Source organism: Mytilus californianus, unplaced genomic scaffold, assembly GCF_021869535.1.
Source record: "Mytilus californianus isolate M0D057914Y unplaced genomic scaffold, xbMytCali1.0.p SCAF_6, whole genome shotgun sequence".
NCBI lineage: Eukaryota > Metazoa > Mollusca > Bivalvia > Mytilida > Mytilidae > Mytilus > Mytilus californianus.
The window spans coordinates 29,947,610-29,969,528 of record NW_026262712.1 but is presented as its reverse complement, the minus strand read 5'-3'; the positions used below and the strand labels follow the sequence as shown (position 1 = coordinate 29,969,528).

General features: G+C 32.4%; 2 protein-coding genes across 7 annotated transcripts in view; both read left to right on the top strand.

Moving 5' to 3' along the window:
- LOC127705050 (ubiquitin-conjugating enzyme E2 T-like) overlaps nt 1-21,919 on the top strand; it is a 240,236-nt gene that overhangs the window by 20,094 nt on the left and 198,223 nt on the right. The window lies entirely within an intron of this gene.
- On the top strand, nt 3,657-9,101 carry LOC127705047 (uncharacterized). Of its 3 annotated transcripts, none has more exons than XM_052209309.1 (2): nt 3,657-3,692; nt 7,116-9,101. In XM_052209309.1, exon 2 carries the CDS (start codon nt 7,127-7,129, stop codon nt 8,828-8,830), a length of 1,704 nt encoding a protein of 567 aa, XP_052065269.1. In that variant the 5' UTR covers nt 3,657-3,692; nt 7,116-7,126; the 3' UTR covers nt 8,831-9,101. The 3 variants fall into 3 exon arrangements, with proteins under 3 accessions (XP_052065269.1, XP_052065268.1, XP_052065267.1); XM_052209308.1 differs by having other exon boundaries at nt 3,664-3,679; XM_052209307.1 differs by having other exon boundaries at nt 3,665-3,740.

Below are 21,919 nucleotides of genomic sequence, written 5' to 3'. Positions count from 1 at the left end.
TGAAACTTTTGCGGTTTTTTGTTATTATTTTGAATATTATTATAGATATATATAAACTGTAAGCAGCAATAATGTTCAGCAAAGTAAAATCTACAAAAAAGTTAATATGACCATAATTGTTAATTGACCCCTTAAGGAGTTATTGCCCTTTAAAGACAATTTTACACAATTTGTTCATCAAGTTTGCTAACATTTAAAAATCTTTTCCTCTGAAACTACTGGGCCAATTACCTTCAAACTTTAACTAAATGTTCCTTAGGGTATCTTGTTTATAAATTGTATCCGAAGTTTGTATCCATTGACAAACATGGCCGCCATGGCTAAAAATAGAACGTAAGGGTCAAATGCAGTTTTTGGCTTATATCTCAAAAACTAAATCTTTTAGAGCAAATGTGACATGGGTAAAATTGTTTAATTGGTCAAGATCTATCGGCCCTAAAATTATCAGACGAATCGAACAACCCATTGTTGGGTTGCTGCCACCGAATTGATAGTTTTAACAAAATTTTGCAGTTTTTTGTTATTATTTTGAATATTATTATAGATATATATAAATTGTAAGCAGCAATAATGTTCAGCAAAGTAAGATCTACAAAAAAGTTAATATGACCAAAATTGTCAATTGACCCCCTAAGGAGTTATTGCCTTTTAAAGACAATTTTACAAAATTTGTTCATCAAGTTTGCTAACATTTAAAAATCTTCTCCTCTGAAATACAGGTGAGCGATTCAGGCTCTTGAGAGCCTCTTGTTCATCTGACCGTGACATTATATTCATGGTTCATTTGTCATTGATAATTTTTTGTGTTTTGTTCTGTTTTTGAAGTACTATAAGCAATAGGTCAATTATATTTGGTGTATGGAATGATTGAAATGTTTAAATGTCTGTCTTGATGGTAACATCTGACCTTGCCCTCATTTTTGTGGTTCTTTTATGTCGTATCACTTCCGGAATTAAATGAGATAGTGTTTGTGCATGAATGATTTATCAATGTGTTTGCATATTTCGACGAGGACAGACAAAGTTCGTCCTGATGAATAAATTAATTTATTTAGTCTTAATAATTTTTGTCAACAAAATTGACAATAAATGACTACAAAACATATATCAATGTTGTTTACTTTAATTTTTAATTTATTTTACGACAAGTTCCAGAAGTTGGCTATTTTGTCAATTTATGACAGCCCGAGAAAAAATGGCAGAAAGAATGCAAAGAGAAATATGAAAGAGGACGATGTTCTCTCAAGGAAAAGTAATTGTGAGGACTACATCCTCAGTCTTAAAGATGCAGAGTTGAGACTCTAGTATGAAAAAGAGTAAAAGAAGATCTTCAACTGTGAAGCCAACTCCAAGTACAAGTAAAACGTCCAATGTCACGTGTGGTAGCTTGAACCCCAAATTTCTAGAAAAAAAGTATTTCTTGTGTTTACAATAATATATTCATGGAGATGTTGAAATCCATACAGTCATGCAAGATAACCAGAAAAAGCAAGATAATAGATTCGATTCTTTGAATGATTTAAGTCCATAAATTGTATGAGATTGAATAGGATGAGTATGATTATAAATATGATGTTTTAGACAGTAGATATAAAGCTAGATCAGATGAAAATAATATTGATGTGCAAGGCACAACAAAAGATTCAGAACAGTCAGTGATTGTAATGGGTACATGTCAGTCTGGCAGGCTTAATCTGACCTTGACGTTATTTTAATGGTTCATTGGTTAATATTTAGTGTTTGCGTCTGGATTTCAAGTACTATAAGTAATATGTCAACTAAATTTGATGTATGGAATGATTCTAAGATGTACATGTCGGTCTAGCTGGTATCATCTGACCTTTACCTCGTTTTCATGGTTCAGTTATCAATGTTTAGTTATTGTGTTTCGGTATGATTTTCAAACACTAATAACAATAGAACTGCTATATTTGATGAAAGATGTACATGTTGGTCTTGGAAAAACCATATGACCGTGACCTCATTTTCATGGTCCATTGGTCAATGTTATAATTTGTTTTGTTTGGTCTGTTTTTCAATTACTAAAAGCAATAGGTCATTCATGTTTGGTGTATGTGTTGATTGTATAGTTCAATAAATGTTTGATAGGAATTATCTGATTTTGACCTCATTGTTGCATTTTTAACACGATTTTTTTTTAAATGGTCAATAAAGCAGGCGAGACTTTTTAGTACTTGCACTCTTGTTCAAATTCCAAAAACACTAGGTCAACTATATTCATTTTATGGATACTTGTAAGGTGTACATGTGTGTTTAACATGATTTATCTGATCTTGCATCCTCAAATTGAAAGCTTATGTGATACTTGTAGTAAAACCTTAATCTTTAGGACTTTCAACATAAAATCGATGGTCAGTAAAGCAGGTGATACATTTCAGTGTGCACTCTTGTTTAATTTGTTGGGATACAGAAGCACTGACCTAATTTTTTCAAAAATGTTTTTATGCCCCCGCCGCAGCGGTGGGGGCATTAAGTTTTACCCTTGTCCGTCTGTACGTACGTACGTCCGTCCGTACGTCCCAAAATTGTTTAACATGAGTCAATAAATGATTCGAGCGCCACTGAGTCTTGGATTTCGAAACAAAAATCTGGTATTCTGCATTATAAATCTGGTATGTTTGGTTTTTTTTAATCACACTAGATCTTTCTTTAGATTAAGAAGGTTTTGAAAGGTTATCATAAACAGAATGCTTCATTGAAATGGTATATTTCGATCTTATTTCAAATTTATGGATATTTTCAAAATAGAGACTTATCTGTGATGAAGAACCTCGATACTAGAAATCACCCCACAAAAATGAAAATTAGCACTAATAAATTAATTTAGCTAATGAACGGGTCGTTAGAGAAAGATTGACAAAAATCAAAGAATTTGTAATTTTGTTCTTTAAATTCAAGTGAAGATGAAATACATTTTCTGATAGAATGTCTAGCATTCGAAAAACAACGGAAAGTTATGTTAAACTCCGCTTTTAAAATATTCAATGATTTAAAAACTCAAGATACCGAATGCAGATTTATTTGGCTTCTTTCATGTGAACATGAAGAAATGTGTAACATTATTTAAAACTTTCATCTGTTTTAAATATTTTACAATAAAAAAAAAATAACTGCCATAGTTTACTCCGTATTATCGTAACCTTATCAATATTGTTTCATTTCTTATGTCTCTTTGAAATTGATATATGTGTGATGATAAGGTTAATAAAGTATAGGAAAAAATATTCGTATAATTTAGAAAAAAGTGCACAGAATTTTCTGATGTCTGATATAAAAATAAAAAATGATGACCCATTGACATATCAATATCTACCAAATAATATATCACCTCAGTGAATTTCTCTCTATATTGATAAGTTTGACATATCAAAAAAGACATGCTTGTGTATAAGACTCTCTGTTAGTTCGGAAACAATCGTCTTATTATTTTTTTTAAACAATATAACATTTTAGTTCCAAATTAATTGATTATTATTAAATCATTAGTTTTAAAGGATTTTATGCCTTTAATGTCAAAATTGGTGAACCAATCATATTCTTTATTTTACTTTGACACATACATCGTCTTAAACGAAAGTATCAAATATTTCAATGCATTTCTTTACATATTCAGTATATTTAAAATACATGTGTGTGATCAATATCACCATGATCACAGGTAAACATTGAAGGTTTGTGATGTCAATTTCTATCACTGTTTATGATATTTTCTTGTATTAGTAAGTGTGATTTAAACAATGATAAGAACGATTACGCATCATGAACTTATGATATATATGTTTGCGTGTTTATTTCAGTGAAGGTTTCAGAACACTCGAGAATAAACAATTGTATATTTCAGCCTCGAAACAGAAAATGGCTTCTGGTGAATTGAAATATTGATTTGACCTGGTTAAATAAATTGTCAATGGTGATTCAAACGATGACGTAGAAAACTAAGGATTGAGCATAAAAACCGGTAGTGATCGCAAATGCCCAGCAAGGGTAAACCGGTTTGATCCACTTGTGGATTAGGCGTGTTGCTCATATAAGTACAAACCCAGTGCAAAGTATAATTCGGTAGGGCGAGGGAAAGAGGCCGGGATTGTAGTTACGACAATGTGAAACTGTTACTTCTTAACGGTCAACCAAACTCATCATGGCGTCCGTAAAATATTCGAAGGAATGGTTTTAACTGACCACATAGAACTTATGATTTATTATTAGCTTCCTTTTAAACAACAACTAATAAGACATCAATTAGAAAATAATATCTAGAAAAAATGGAGTACTAATTGCTTACCCTCAAGGGTTTCCCATTATATAACATATGTCAAAGAAAGGCTTAAGATACTCAAGTGACATTCAAACACATATGTTGAAAATAAACTGACAACGTTATGTTTGTAAAAGAAAAACACAAACAACATTGCAGATCATGCAAATAAATACCATTGATGTTCAATTTAAATATTGATATATCTCATGAAAGAATCTAGTACTAGTATCCTATTATTTGATTTAATTTACAGTGTAAACTTGTTTATTGACTTTTATGGAATATCCGTTTCACAAATGGTAGCGGTTATGTTCCTAATGTCGTATCTACCATCCCGTCCCCTTTTTACGAATCTGACCTACTGAATTATAAATGTTACCGGGTTTGTACTAACATGAGCAACAGGACAGGTGCCACATGTGGAGTAGGATCTGCCTACCATTCTGGGGCACTTGAGATCAGCCCCAATTTTGGTGGGGTTCGTGTTGCTTAGTCTTTAGTTTTCTATGTTGTGTTTTGTGTACTATTGTTTGATTGTTTGTCTTTTTTTAAGCCATGGCGTTGTCAGTCTATTATCGATTTATGAGTACGAATCAGGTATGGGGTAATCGTAATCTGTAATCGTAATCGATTGTAATTGATTACATTTTCCCCAGTAACCGACAGTAATCTGTAATCGAAGACATTTTTGATTACATGTAATCGTAATTTAATCGATTACGGCAAAATTTATGATGTAATCATCGATTATTTTTCGATTACATTTCGATTACTTTGAAATATAACCTATTTTAAATGAAGGAATGTATGTACATGATGTATTCATCACTTTATAGTACAGATAAAATAGAATGTATTACATTGTAATATGACTTAAGAGTTTATCAACTGCCTTATTTCTATCTATTATCTCAAGCTGCATTATAATCAACCAGATCCCCTACCAAATTTTACTTGATATTTAGGTTTTGAAACAAATGAACTTATGTGCTTGTCAATAATTCAAAACCTTTTATATTAAAATATGAAAATAGATTTAAGTTAAGAAATGAGTCTTAAGTTAATTTCTGTTCTACATTAAAGTAGTAAGCTTATTTGTATTAAAATTGCTTCAAGCATAATTTTCAATAAGAGTTGAAATTTTAGCTTTGAATAGATAAACAGTAACTGTTGATCTTACAATGTTATGATAAAAAAGTTGAGAAAGTACACAAAATCCTTTTGACAATGAACCAATGGGTATGCATCGAAATTTTTTTTTTCAGATATAGATACATGTATCCCTTTTTGACACAATAAATATATATTGTTTATAATTTGATTAGAGAATAAAAAAATTAACAAACTTCTTGTCTTTACTAATCAGAAGTTCAGACTTCTAATCAATAATATGCAGACTTTGTTTTCATTTCATTTATGTCTAGTTAAGAAGGAGATTTACATTATTTTTCCCCAGGTTATAAATTGTACTCCATTGACAGTTTTATAACCTGTAATTAGGGTGGTTATCCAAACATAAGGATTAATTCATATATGTCATTATAATTATAATTTCAATCTTTAAAATTTGCTGAACTAATTAATTATTCTATGGTTTTAATTTTTTTCAAAGGAAACTTACAACATTTTAATCATCTATGTTAGAATATACCTGTTTTAACGAGTAAAAACAAAAAAGCTAACTTAAGTAAGAATGAAAGCAAATTTTTGAAAAAACTTACAATATAAATAACTGATTGATGCAATGCGATGTCATCTCTTATTTATCTTGAAAGCCAAAATTTCAAGAAATTTTGAATATTTCTGACCTTCAGTATGATATTCCATCTAGAAAACAACTGTGAACTTAAAATTTGGTAACAATGCTTTAAATGCTGTTTTTAGTAAAGTTCTAAATTTCGACTATAAAAAACGTTGAGCAACATAATTGTGTATAACTTACTTTATTATTTTTTTTTATAATTTTGTAGCATGTAATTGACAGTAATCGAAAAGTAATGTAATTACTTTTGATAAAGTAATCGATTGCAATCGATTACAAACAAAAATTAGAGTAATCGATTATTAATCGATTACACAAAAATCCTTCATGTAATCGATTATTAATCGATTACATTTGTCAGTAATCGTGCCCATCCCTGGTACGAATGTACTCTGGTATCGTTTGCCCCTCTTTTTCAACTTCTATTCAAATATAAAAACAATTCTTTAAATTTAGGAGTCATTTAAGTTAACATTATTTGGAAATGACCATCCTTTTTTCGATCTCGTTTTGTCATATACTTCTTGACTAGTTTAAGTATTTATCATCTCATATGTAAGAATTTTAGATTGAGTGTTGCCGATGAAGATAAATCCAGACAAGCGCACCGGACACACGGAATTTATTAAGTGTGATAATTTCAGTTACCAGTGTTTATTCCCGGAGTGGTTGACTGCTAGTCTCATAAAATTATCAGTAACCAGTTTTAGAACATAAATAATAATATATTTTTTTTTATCAAAATAAGTAAGTTCCAACCCAATTAGGTAACGTTGACCTTTGTTAGTTTTGGCTTTTATTTCTCGGTCTGTTTTGGTCATACAGATTCTGACGTGTGACATAATTACCTATTTTTCGTATAGTATTTGGTTTTAGCTCTCCCTATAGATTCAGAAAAACGCGTCGGATGCACACAATTTATGAAGTGCTATAATCATGGAGCGATGTAACAAATTATAATAATCTAGATTTATTTATTGAGTTTGTTATTAAAGTTCAAATAATGACTACCTTCCCCATATAATACAAACACAAATACAAATTTATAACATAGTTTTTAATTTATTTTGACAGTGGCATCGTCAATGGCTACTTGTACACCAGTGTGCGCGGTATGCGATCTTCGACACCAAACTTCGACGTCAACTCATTGGTGTATTCAGTGTGAGGAACCATTATGTTCTGGCTGTAGAGAACATCATAATGTTTCAAAGGCAACAGGAAATCACCAAACTATTTTTATTTCTGATTACCAATTATTACCAGCTGTTGTAACCGACATCAAGCACCATTGCGTTTATCACAGTGAGATGTATCAACTTTACTGTATTAATCACGATAGTCCAATATGCAACAAGTGTGTAAAGGATCATGGTAACTGTGGGAAAATAGTGTCACTTGATGATAGAGTAAGGGACATCAAAACTTCAGAGTCCTTTATTGACCTAGAGCAGAACATTGAGGACCTACTTACTTATATCAATCTAATTCGTAAAGATAGAGAATCTGATATAGATAGTATTACAGATCAAAAGAAGAAAATATCTGCACAAGTTTGTCACTTAAAAAAACAGGTCATCCAGCATATCAACAAACTTGAAGAGGAGTTCATAAAAGAACTTAACCAAATTGAATTCACTTGCTGCGACACCGTTCGGTCGATTGTGTCTTCACTTCAAGATCAAACAAAGAAAATAAATCAGATGAAATCAGAAATCAAGAACACGAAGAAATACGCATCAGATCTGCAAGCATTCCTATGTATGAGGGAAATTCAGGCGAAAACCACGGAATATGAAAAGCATCTACAGTCTAGTATTGAAAATAAGAATCACAATAAAATCAACATAGAAAGTGCAACCAATACTAAAATACAGGATATTCTGATGGTTGATCAATTTGGTTTCATTGAAGTCAAGAAAAGTCAGTCTACTGACATAAATCTAAATAGGAGAAAAGAAAGACAAGCCCAAATGATGATCCCCAAAGAGGTAGTATTAATTAACAATGTAAAACTTGTATTTAAACGAAAAGTTCACCAAACTTGTATATACCCTACTGGATGCTGCGTTACAAAAAAAGGTGAATTTCTGTTTACAGATTTCAAAGATACCAATGGAAGAGTTAAAGCAGTTAATGCCGAAAGTGGAGTTGAATATACCATCCAACTTCAAAAACCATACCGCGCGTTTGATCTAGCGATCTTAGATGAAACTACAGTAGCTGTATCCACTAGACATTTAAGTAAAAAGCCAGGTATCAGTATTGTTGATCTGATTAAGAAAAAGGTGAAAAAGTTCATTGACTTACCAGGTGATCCTTACGGAATTACTTATGACGGTAAATCATTGATCTGCTGTGTCTTAGATAAAGACTTGCATGTAATATCTTGTTCAGATTACAGTATCACTACAATCGCCAACACAGTCTCATCGCAGTTATCATACGTCTCAACGCATGCCGACAAGATGTTCTTTACAAATCCAGATACACAAAAAGTAACTTGTTGTTCATATAGTGGAGCAAACATATGGGAGTTCAAGGATAAAAACATTTTAGATGGTCCCCAAGGAATAACCGTGGATAACAACAGAAACGTGTTTGTTGTTGGAGACAACACATGTAATGTGGTTGTCATATCTCCTGATGGAAAACAGTTCAAACAGATACTGACCAAGGAAGATGGTCTTAACAGGCCAACAACACTTTTCTTTGACGAAGTGGGGAAGCAGCTGTTAGTAGCAAATGGAACCTATTTTGCAAATGTTTATGACATTTCTTACTTCTAAATGAAATATTATCACCCAAGGAGACATTTGTCGTATCATTGTTATTTTAGCTGTCATTTCCTTTCTATTGAATGTCATGTCCACCAATCGTCCGGGATTGATTTCTGCTGAAGTTAAACACACGTTGTGCTATGTGATATAAAGATGCTTATAGAAAACTGAGTCATTTAATTATATCTTATGGTATGGTCTAAACACAAGAGAAAGAATATATTATCTATATATGATTGCCGATTTAGGTAATAGGTTAATCAATAAAAGTTATACACCATTTGTTTTATCAACTATGAGAATAATACGATACTAAGGAAAAACGTCAAAAGGATAGCAAATCAACTTGTTGTTAAATTATAACACGACAGAAAGGTGACGTCAGTTATACGTCAGTGTGACAGCAACCTAACTACACAATAATATAGAAAATGTTAAAAGGTTAAGTCAATTTCTTTTAGTAAAATATAAAACTTTCCATATGTCAAAAAGATCTACAATATTCCTTGAAAGGTTCAAATGTATTGTCTGTTTTTGCAAAGCATTTATTTGAATTACAAAACAAAAGAAGATAACAAGGCATCAATACAAAGTTATACGTAAAAAATCAAGCAAACAAAACAAAACATCATGTCAAAAAGAAAGCACAGAAGTGAAAGGAAACAATAGCAGACCCTTACAACAAAGTCTTAAGTTTGCACAACTCAAACCCTACGCAAATCAGCTGTAAACAATGGAAAAATGAAGTCCTTTTTTCATAGCGCTTAGTATTCAGCCGATCCTCATTGACAATTTTTATATGTAATTCGTGATACATAAGGTAGACTTCATAGTTTCTTGGATGAAATCAACAAAGTAACAAAACCATGAATAATTCTGTGAAAGATAAGCATTGATGTATTGGACAGTGACATCAATTGCTAATGGACACAGTTGGTTTCTTTAGAAAAACCGCCATAGTAAACGTTACATATATTTTGTCAATAGTATAAATCCAGCAGTGAAATGAAAATGAAATGTTTTTGATTACGTGAGTTCGAAGTGCTTTTTTTTTGTTATTCACCTCCATCAGGACAGCTCACATCTAGACATATAAAAGACATGGATGTATAAGACCAAAACATGAAAAGTTTTGGCTTGTTTAGGTTTTGACTTAACAGATGTTTAGCAAAAATATGTTTGCTTCTAAAGAAGAAAGACAATTATGGAAAATTGTTTTTTTTTGAAGCAAGGGGTTCCTTTTTCCTTCTTTCCCCAAAAAGTATAACAAAAATATCGAACTTCAAGGCAATTTCAAAAAGAAGAAGTCCATGAAAACTGACAAAATCAAACGCTATCAATCAATGGAGCAAGTGAAATCAATTGTAATATTCCTGACTTAGTACAGGCGTTTATCTAAGACAATTGTGGGATTAACCAAATTGTTGTGTGTACACGTTCCGCTTACATACTTCTAATAATTGTGAGGACGTGACTTCTACAGGAGCATTGGATCAAATTATTTCATTGATCTTCCTGTTCACACACCTTCAGTATCAAAATGCACATGTTTTTGTTTATACTTATAAAACATTTTCCCTAATTTTTACATTATTTATCCTTTTACTGACCTGTTAAATATTTTAATTTAATAAACGTGTGGTTCGTTTGACCTCAGTTTTATTGGTAAAACTTTGATTATGAAGTCTAATAGTCTTGCTTTCCTCTGAATTTTCTATTGTGACGTCATGAAAAGATGTGATCGTCTGATGACGTCACATAGAAAGAACACATCTTTTTGCAAATCATTCTAAAGAAGGATTGAGTTTATCTGTTTATCATAAAAAAATCATTAGAGAAACAGATTCAACCACCAAATCTTGTAAAATACAATATTCATCCACTATCGACAGTTAAATTTTAAATATGAAAATTCAAATGTCTCGAGTGAATTAATATTCTATCACATTCAATACAGTGGTAGATTCTTTATGTATTTAATTATCTGTTAATAACTCTTTTATCACCTATAAAAATGGATAGGTAAAATTATGTGATTACATTTGAAGTTATTTTGTAATACCTTAAAATAAATACATGTCAGGGTTATTTAAATCATTTATAATTAGATCAATGCAGTGGTATTTTGTTGTGAGGTCGTTTGAAACGAACGACCCATTTATATATACTGAACAACATAAAACGAGAATCCCCCTTTGTTACTTCTTTTTGTTGAAACTTTTGTTTTGTAATGATTGTAATAAAGGTATTTTTAAAACATCAATCTAAATCTGACAATAAAAAGAATGTACATAAATTTTTTTAAAGATTTCTGTTGTTTCCTTTAGGACAGTGCAAAATAGGGCAACACATAAGTGTTTTTACTGTTACCGTCTGAAAATAACACGCTCCACAGCATGGAAAAACAAAAAGTTCTTCATAGAAAACAAGCTTAATTGAGAAAGTTCATACCTTAACCTCATATACATTAATTAAAAAAATGCTACCTGTGCTATTTTTTATCATGCAAAATGAGGCGAGCGATACAAATGAAATGTTCAATAAAATTGTAAATGGAAATGGGGAATATGTCAAAGAGACAACAACCCGACCAAAGAGCAGACAACAGCCGAAGACCACCAATAGGTCTTCAATGCAGCGAGAAAATCCCGCACCCTGAGGTGGTCCTCAGCTAGCCCCTAACTAAAATTGTGTGCTAGTTCAGTGAAAATGGACGTCACACTAAACTCCAAAACATATAAATGAACTAAAATTAAAAAACATACTAGACTAACAAAGGCCAGAGGCTCCTGACTTGGGACAGGCGCAAAAATGCGGCGGGGTTAAACATGTTTTGTGAGATCCCCCTATACCTCTAGCCAATGTAGAATAAAGAAACACATAGCAATACGCACAGTAAAACTCAGTTTAAAAGAAGTCCGAGTCCGATGTCAAAATAGGTAACAAAAGAAACTAAGCAAAATGACAATGATACATAAATGAACAAAGGACTACTAGCAGTTACTGACATGCCAGCTATTCATAAATCGTCATCATTCAAACATTTTAAATGATGTCTAACGAAAATTTTAAGACTGGATTTTATTGGTAAACTTCAACAGGCAAACATTTCTGAATAAAAAGGGGTTTTCTTCTTGTACTAATGAATAAAATATCTGCCAATATATGATTGTAGATAAAGGTAACAATTTGTTTTATTAACTTTGTGCATAAATGAAGAATTTGGGGTATTCAACAGAAAAAATCTCAATCGTTTGAAAAGCACAGAAAGGGCATATGCAACCTGAAATGCATAAAGCTTCCGTAACTCATTTGATACTCAAAGAGCACAATACGTAATTTTATGTAGCCTGATTTTCCCCCAAAAAAATGCTCCACTATTTTTTATTTCAAAACTTCTGACCCCATTTATGTCAGCAATCAAATCCTAGCTTCAAAGTTGAAAGACAACCCAATTTTTTTTTTTGCGAAACAGATGTCATTTTTGTCGAGCCTGCGACTTTTGTCACAGAAAGTTCGACCAAGGGATAGTGATCCGGCGGCGGCGGCGGCGTTAGCTAACTTCTTAAAAGCTTTATATTTTAGAAGCTAGAAGACCTGGATGCTTCATACTTTGTATATAGATGCCTTATGTTACGAAGTTTCCGTCTGTCATATGTCCATTGTCCTTGACCTCATTTTCATGGTTCAGTGACTACTTGAAAAAAAGTCAACATTTTTTGTAATGTTAATTTCTTTCTTATAATAGGATAACTATATTTAGTATGTGCGTACCTTGCAAGTTCCTCATGCCCGTCAGACAATTTTCATTTGACCTCGACCTCATTTCATGGATCAGTGAACAAGGTTAAGTTTTCGTGGTCAAGTCCATATATCAGATACTAAAAGCAGTAGGTCTACTATATGTGGTATATGGAATGATTGTAAGGTGTACATGTCCAACTTGGAGGTGTCGTCTGACCTTGACCTCATTTTCATGGTTCAGTGGTCAAAGTTAAGTTTTTGAGTTTTGGTCTTTTTTTCTAATACTATATGCAATAGGTCAACTATAAATGGTGTATGGAAATATTTTATGATGTATATGTCAGTCTCACAGGTTTTATTTGACCTTGATATCATTTTCACGGTTCATTTCTCAGTGTTAAGTTTTTGTGTTTTTTGTGTTTTGGTCTGTTTTTCTTCAACTATAAGCAATAGATCAACTATATTTGATTGTAAGGTGTATATGTCTGTCTGGTAGGTATCATCTGACCTTGACCTCATTTTCATGGTTCATTAGTCAATGTTAAGTTTTCATGGTTAAGTTTGTTTCTTAGATACTATAAGCAATAGGTCAACTATATTTAATGCCCAAATTGATTGTAAGGTGTACATGTCTGTGTGGCATGGTTCATCTGACTTTGACCTCATTTTCATGGTTCATTGGTCAATGTTAAGTTTTCTTGTTTAAGACTGTTTCTTAGAAACAATAAGCAATAGGTCAACTATGTATGGTTTATTGACTGATTGTAAGGTGTACATGTATTTCTCGTTTGGTTTATCTGACCTTGACCTCATTTTCTTGGATCATGTTAAATTTATGTGTTACTTGTAGTAAAGCTTTGTATTTAGGACTATCAACATAAAATCAATGATTAGTAAAGAAGGCGAGACATTTCAGCGTGTGCACTCTTGTTTTTATCTCGTTGGATAAATGTCACAAAGACTGTCTCCCAACTTTATTTAGTCATTTCTAAATATTAAGCAAAAGCTGCATGACAGCATACCAATTAAGACACTTATAAGAGATACAGTCACGTAAACATTAAAGCAATATCAAAATACATGTGTACATAACAAAAGGAGTGGTGAGGTAAACATCAATTAGACAGCTCACAACAACACAAAATTGACACACAAAGGTCAATAAAATAAGAACCCGTCCACGTCCACTCTGTGTTTTTGTTAGATGTAGTTCTATTTGTATCCATCGGATGAGTAAAGCCTTTTTCAACTATAATTTTTACAGTTTGTTCTTATGTCGACTGCTGCACCACTTTCCAAAGTAACGGGGGAAGAGAGTTTGCGCCTTCAAATGAGTTTAACCCAGCCACATTCTGTATGTGCCTGTCCCAAATCAGGAGCCTGTAATTCAGTGGTTGTCGTTTGTTGCTGTGTAACAATTTTGTATTTCGTTCATTATTTTGTTAGTTTTCTCGTTTGAATTGTTTTACGTTTGTTATTTTGAGACCTTTTAAAGCTGACTATGGGCTTTGCTCATTGTTGAATGCCGTACAGTAACCTAAAGTTGTAAATGTTAGTTTATGTGTCATTTGGTCTATTATGGAGAATTTTCTTATTGGCAGTCATACCACACCGTTTTACTTTTATATCTAAATCATCATAAGTCTCAAATGTTGTGAATAATCAAATAATAAAAAAGCTATTACATGTATCATTAAATTCCTTACAAAAAAAAAAATCCATTATGATTAATGGCAACAACTTACATCATTTGTGACTTTGGACAGGCAAATTAACATATAGAAGGGTTAAACAAGTTTTTGAGCATTCAGCTATCCCGCCCGGTTAAATCTTGATTAATTGAAAAACAAGTGTAAGGAAGAAGTAATAAAAAGGTAAAAAGGCATTTTACTCTATCATTCCTGTATAATAAACAACAAAATGGAGGTTTGATTTAAACAAGAATAATGGATACGTTTAAACTAAATACGAAAAAATCATTCTGATGCAATATTATGTGGTATGGGTTTGTTCATTGTTGAAGGTCTTACGGTAACCTTTAGTTGTAAACTTCTATGCCATTTGGTCTCTGGTGTAGAGCTGTCTTCAACCATACCATATCTTCTTATTTTTATAATTACCTATACTATAAGGCCTCACCATGTCGCTTCGAATTACATTTAATAAAGAAACGCCATGAACAGTGCAGAAATACAAGACACACAAATCAAGGCTCTTTTGTTTTGGGTTTTGTTCCTCCACACAAAAGTCTGAAGGTACCAAAGGGATAATCAAAATTAATTAAGGAAGCCTACAACATAAAATTGAGAATGGAAATGGGGAATGTGTCAAAGAGACAACGACCCGACATAGAGCAGACAACAGCCGAAGGGCACCAATGGGTCTTCAATGCAGCGAGAAACTCCCGCACCCGGAGGCATCCTTCAGCTGGCCCCTAAACAAATATGTATACTAGTTCAGTGATAATGGACGTCATACTAAACTCCAAATTATACACAGGAAACTAAAATTAAAAATGATACAAGACTAACAAAGTTCACATGTCAAAAACGTAAAAAAAATAAAACAGAGTAACACTAACCCCATAAAAACCCTGAATGAACTCAGGTTCTACAGAAGGGTAAGCTGATCGTACTCCATATGTAGCACTCGGTGTGGTTATTATGGTAAGTACAATTTGGTTGATGGCAAAATTAAGAAAAACATATTGTGTCTTGGCTCCGACAATTCGAACATAATCGTGGTCAAATGTGAAACATATATCCCATTACAATGAATCAAGTTATGATGGCAAAGGTTAGTTTGATTTATGTTTTTCACATTAAGGTACAGAAACTACTACTATATATTGTTCATTGGATTTGATTTCGATATTGTGTGGCACTTCAGGCCTACTTTTGAATGATAGTAAGTATTGTTTTCATTCATCTCTAAATTCCATTCATCGTACGCTTTCTGTTTTTTTATAAATGTTCCAAGGTAATGAAATTGTCTTTGACTTTATTTTGTGGAGATTTACTTTTCTATTTTGTGTCTTTATTTATCTTTGTTTTTTTTTGTATTAGGAGTTCTAGTCGATTCACGACGATTGTTTTTCTGGTTATGGTAATATTTTTTAACCGTTCTTTTTTTATTTTTCCTCCATTCTTGATTACCTTTTTCTCTTATCTTTTTAAAATTTCTCATCCGTTGTGACATTAAGACAGTTTTCAAGATAATGGAAGAATATTCTGAATAAAACTATTCATCTTTCAATTCATCACTTATTTTTCTGGTAAAAAATTAAGATGTATAAAATCTCCTTGGAGTGTATTGTTTGTTTTATCTATTTTTATTCTTTCTTGAATGGGTTCACCTGAAATTTCCTTACTTAAATTCTTTCGTCTCCATTTTTTTTATAATTACATATGCTTATTTTTTTCCCAAACAACTCAAATTTGTTTCATTTTGGAATGGAAAAATTATCAAAAAGGATTGAAAACACGTCTTTTAGGAAATCATTTTTTTAAGATTTGGTGTCTTTTCGAACATGGCAATCATTAATTTTACACACAAAACCATTTGACTTCGTACATTAAATCATTTAATGGGCAGGCATGCGTTTCACATCTCAAATCATAAGTCTACAGAATTGTTCATGATTTACGATTAATTTTAGCCGTAAGATTTTTTGTGAAACGAAGACAAGGATCGTTTATTTATCTATTCAGTATATTGACACACTCATGTGATTATTTTCGCTGTTTAACTTCCTTGTACACATTGGAGGTAACTGACGTTTTCTATAACCTTTTATGTTATCTGGCTGTATTAAGGGGGCAACTGTTTGATTTATATGGGGCGGGGGGACAAACGGATCCTTTACGGAAGGAATATTCACCACTGCCTTTTTCTAGGCCGGCTAATTTGTCTTCAGTTTTCAGCATAATTATTTCCTATATTTTATGGAACAGAATATTCCTTTTCATCCTTTCTTGAACAAAAATATTAACTTTCAGTTCTTACAAAATAAGCTTATTATTTTTTTTAAATTCTTAAATCCTCGTGCCTACCCCAGAAAACCAAACGGTATGATTGGAACGCAGTGATCGTGAGGGCATAACAGGGGGTGATAATCAAATGATAATAACGTATTAATATTAAATGCTTCGTTTTCAAACTTGCCATCACTTGGCGTCCGTCGTTGTCGTAAACTTTTTATAAATCATCTCTGAAAGTAATGAAATGATTTCAACCAAACTTTGAATGAAAGATCCTAATAGGGTATCAAGTATAAAGTTTTGTGTTTTGATTTCGATCAGTCAAAAAATGGCCACCATGGCTTAACATAGAACATCAGGATATCATGCACCTGCGGAGCCAAACATGCTCAAATTGTCAAGATCCTCATTCCTATTTTCAAAAAAATGATCAAATGACCCCTTAAGAAGTTATTGCCATAAAATGATGATTTTTGAGTAGTTTTCATCTTTTTAACCTTTTTACTCAAAAACTGTACTAGATATGTAGAAATTGTTAGAAACAAAAATTATCAACAATAAAAGATCTGCACAAATGACTATATGACCAAAACCATTGGATAACACTTTAAGGGGTTTTTGCCCGTAAATGACGATTTTGACTAGTATTAGTGCTTTGCTCGTTATCTGGAAAAGTAAAATAAATAGGAAGAAACTGTTAAAATCAACCATAATTAAAAATTTAAGCTAGCTTGAATAAATCAACCAGTTTTTTTCAGTTCTATAGAGGTCTACTCAGGCCTTTCCATTTTCCCGTTCAAGTCCGAGATTTGACGACATGTTGCTTTTGTATTTTGGATTTAGAGGGTTTTGCAGGGGGCAAAGCGTTTACTTGATTATAAAAAAAGAATATAACAAAGCATAAATACAAAGCTATATGTAAAACATCAAGCAAACAAAAAAAAAAGCAAAGAAGAGAAAGGAAACAATGGATGACGCTTACACTGATGTCTTAAGATAGCACAATTCAAACCGTACGAAAATCAGCTGTAAACAATGGAAAAATGAAGTCCTTTTTTTCATAGCGTTTAGTACATAGCAGACCCTCATTTCCAATTTTGATATGTAATTTGAGAACTAAGGTTGATTCAATCTTATCTTAGATGCAATCAACAAAGTCAACAAACTTTAAATAATTCAGTGAAGGAATATATCATCGATGTATTGAAAATTGAAATAAAATGATGATTGACACAGTTGGTTTCCTTAGTAAAACCGCCATAGTAAACGTAAGATATTGTTTGCCAATATCAAAAATCCTGCAGTGAAATGGATTCACCACCTTCATCAAGGCGGCTCACATCTAAACATATAACAGACAATAGATATAAGAAGATGTGGTATGAGTGCCAATGAGATAACTCTCCACCCAAGTCAAAATTTGTAAAAGTAAACCATTATAGATCAAAGTACGGAAGAATGCATGATCATGTATTAGACCCAAACACAAAAGGCTTGGCTTGGTTAGGTTTTGACTGAACAGCTGTTTTAACATTAATATGTTTGGTTCTTAAGAAGAAAGATAATTATTAAAATATCGTTTTTTTTAAGCAAGAGGTTCCTTCTTTCCAAAAAAGTATAACAAACTTATCGAACTTTGAAAAAAGGGAAAAACTATGAAAACTGTTAAAATCCGACGCTATGAATCAACGGAGCAAGTAAAATCATCTGCAATATTCCTAACTTGTTACAGCTATTTTCCTAAGAAAATGACGGGATTAACCAAAATAGTTAGTGTACACTTTCGGTTTACATACCTCTAACAATTGTGAGAACGTTACTTCTATAGGAGCAGCCAATGGATTATTATTTCTTTGATATTCCTGTTCAAAAACCTTCAGGATCAAATTGCACATGTATTTGTGTATACTTATAAAACATTTCCCCTAATTCTTACACAATTTATCCTTTTACTGACCTGTTTAATATGTTTATATAATCAACGTGTGGTTCGTTTGACCTCAGATTTTATTGGTCAAACTTTGATTATGACGTCCCATAGTCTTGCTTTGCTTTGAATTTTCTATTGTGACGTCATGGAGTATGCTACCTTGTCTGATGACGTCACATAGAAAGAACACATTATTTTGTAAATCATTCTTATGAAGGATTGATTTTATCTGTATATCATTTACAAATCATTGGAGAAACAGAGTCAACCACAAAATCTTGTACAATACGATATTCATCCACTCTCGACAGTTAAATTTTAAATATGAAAATTCAGATGTCTCGAGTGGATTAATATCCTACCACATTTAATGCAGTGTTAGATTCTATACGTATTTAACTATCTGTAAATAACTCTTATATAACCTACACAAATGGATAGGTAAAACGTTTGAAGTTATTTAGTAATACCTTAAAATCAAAAACAGGGATATTCAAATCATTTATAATTCGATCAATGCAGTTGGTATTTTGTTTTTAAGGTGGCTCGGCCCTTTAACAGTGCGCAAGTTTTAACGCATGTTTCTAACGACGAGCGCCTTGGAAACAATCGCTTTGAGGGGTCTTCTCAAAAATAGTTTTGACGACATTGGCACGCGGGCGTGTCTGAGAGCACCCTTTCCCGATGTCAACAAGCGATGCAAAACTTCTGCAAAAAAGGAAATACGGTCGGGTTTGTTCATTTTTCACATAAAAGTTTAAAAGGACAGAAATATACATGATATGAGCATAACATTAAAAACCAGAAAATATGAATTATATTGACATTTTGTATAATTGTACGACTGCCAATGACGCAATGTTTTACCTAAAACAAAGGACAGCGATGTAAACAACTATCGTATCGTATTGTGTTTTCGACCGTCTTACGTTTTCGACCTAATCCTTCTTTCACTTCCCGTATGCTGCGCGTGCCCGCGTGACGTCATAATCGGCTGCTATACTTAGTAACAATAACAAATAATTCCACGTGTGGCGAAGATGTTCCAAGTAAAGTTATTACAAGTAAGTATTTACGTTTTTCTATTTGATATCACATTTTTGTACCCTTTCACTAATACTTTTTGTACCCTCCAAAAGAATCTATTAAAAATAAATAAATATTCTATAAATATGCCTAAAGATTTTTTGCACAAGAAGTTCACATCCAGGTCATTAAGTCACGTGACTGTCATGTGGTTAGTCGTCATACTTAAAACTTATTTTCAATCCGGAAAATTGCATGCTCCTTACAGTTTTTTACTGAAAAAAAAAATATTAATTAATTTCGAATTACAGAAACAACAGTCTGTTAGGAAAGATTACAGACAATACTCCCCAACCTCACTTCACAATGCCTTGACTAAAGTCTGAAATAAAAACATGACTGTTTACAAGGCTTCCAAAGTATATGGAGTGCCAAAGTCAACCCTCTTTGATAGAGTTTCTGGAAGGGTTGGTGTAGATGTAGTGAAGTCTAGCCTTGCCCCAGTATTGGATGTAGAGCAAGAAGCAAGACTGGTTGACCACATAAAAATGATGGCAAATTTTGGTTACGGGTTAGTTTAAATTTTAAAAAGAGGAGAAATAAATGCAAATATTTCAGGAGTTTCAAATTATTATTTTTTTTTAAATGCTAACAGCTTCAATGTTTTTCATTGAAAAATATATTTTTAGATTCAATTAATTTTCATATATATTTAAATAATTTGTGTCAGATGCATGTACATACTTTTTTCTTCCAAATATTATTCTAATAATATTTATTGTTGTAATAATATTTATTGCTATTACTATTACTATTATTATTATCATTATCATTATTATTATAATTATTATTATTATTATTATTATTATTATTATTATTATTATTATTATTATTATTATTATTATTATTATTGAAGATACTCAATATCTGAAGTTGTTGACTTGGCCACAGATTATGCCGTGTACATGGAGCTGAGAGAAAAAAGCAAACCATTTACCCTGAATTGGTTCTACTCATTCATGTCTAGATGGCCAGAGCTTAAAACCATCAAAGCCAGGGGTTTAACCATATCAAGGGCAAAATCTGCATCACAAGAAAATACTAATATCTATTTTCAGGAACTAGAAACAATTCTTGTAAAATATAACCTTATTGATAAACCTCATTGCATATACAATATTGATGAGAAATGGATAAATTTTCAGCATAAGCCAACAAATGTTGTTGGTGCAAAAGATTCTAAACCTCCTGGTATTACTTCAGAGAGATCCCCAACGGTTGCGATAATAGGGGCAGGAAATGCATTAGGCACCCAAATACCCCCATATCTTATATTTGCAGGTGCTAGAATGAATAATAGTCTTATTGAAGATTGTACAAATGGTAAATCAGTGGATCAGGCTGGTCAACACTGAAATTTTTCATAAATATCTTGGTGAACATTTTATAACATATGCTCGAGGATTAACTGATGACCAGCCTGTTCTACTGATTTATGATGGGCACAAATCACATGTAGCGTTAAGTGTAATTGAATGGGCAAAGGCTCACAATATTATAATTTTAGTTTTGCCAGCCCACTGCAGTCACATTCTACAACAATAAGATGTTGGCTGCTTTGGGCTCCTCAGCAGAATTTTAAATAATTCCTGTCATAAATATTTACGTGAACATAGAGAACAAATCAGTAGGTACAATATTGGTAAACTTGCTACAGATGCATATGTGAAGGATTTGTCGCCACATAACTTAAACACTTCCCTTGAAAAAAACTGTGTATCTGCCATCACTTTGCTTCCGTCAACTGTATTAACGACGGACACAGTTGACCCTGACAACGCTGTACAAAACAAACAAACTAACCATGACAGTGAGAATTCTCCATCTGTTGACAGTGACGCTGGACATGTCTTACCTGACACTGGACTTGACTTACCTGACACTGGACTTGACTTACCTGACACTAGACCTGAATTACCTGACACTGGACTTGACTTACCTGACACTAAACTTGACTTACCTGACACTGGACTTGACTTACCTGACACTAGACTTGACATAGCTGACACTGGACTTGATTTACCTGACACTGGAAACATCACATTGATTGATGAGTTAGATCTATTGCCTGACGAAGATGAGACAGACATCTCGACGATTAACGAAATACAGAAGAGTACAGCTGTTTTTTTTCAAACAGTGTGAGAAAAATGTTGGTATTGTTGTAAAAAAACAAGCAAAAAAGAGGAAGTATTTGTCAAATATTACATCTGGTTAATCTATAACTGAGGATGATGTAATGGCTGATATTGTAGGACATTGTAAAAAGCCAAAGAGTGTCAATAATACAAGTAAATGTAAAAAAACTGAAGCATGTGTGGTAAACAATCTTAACATGGTTAAGGTTACTAAACCTAA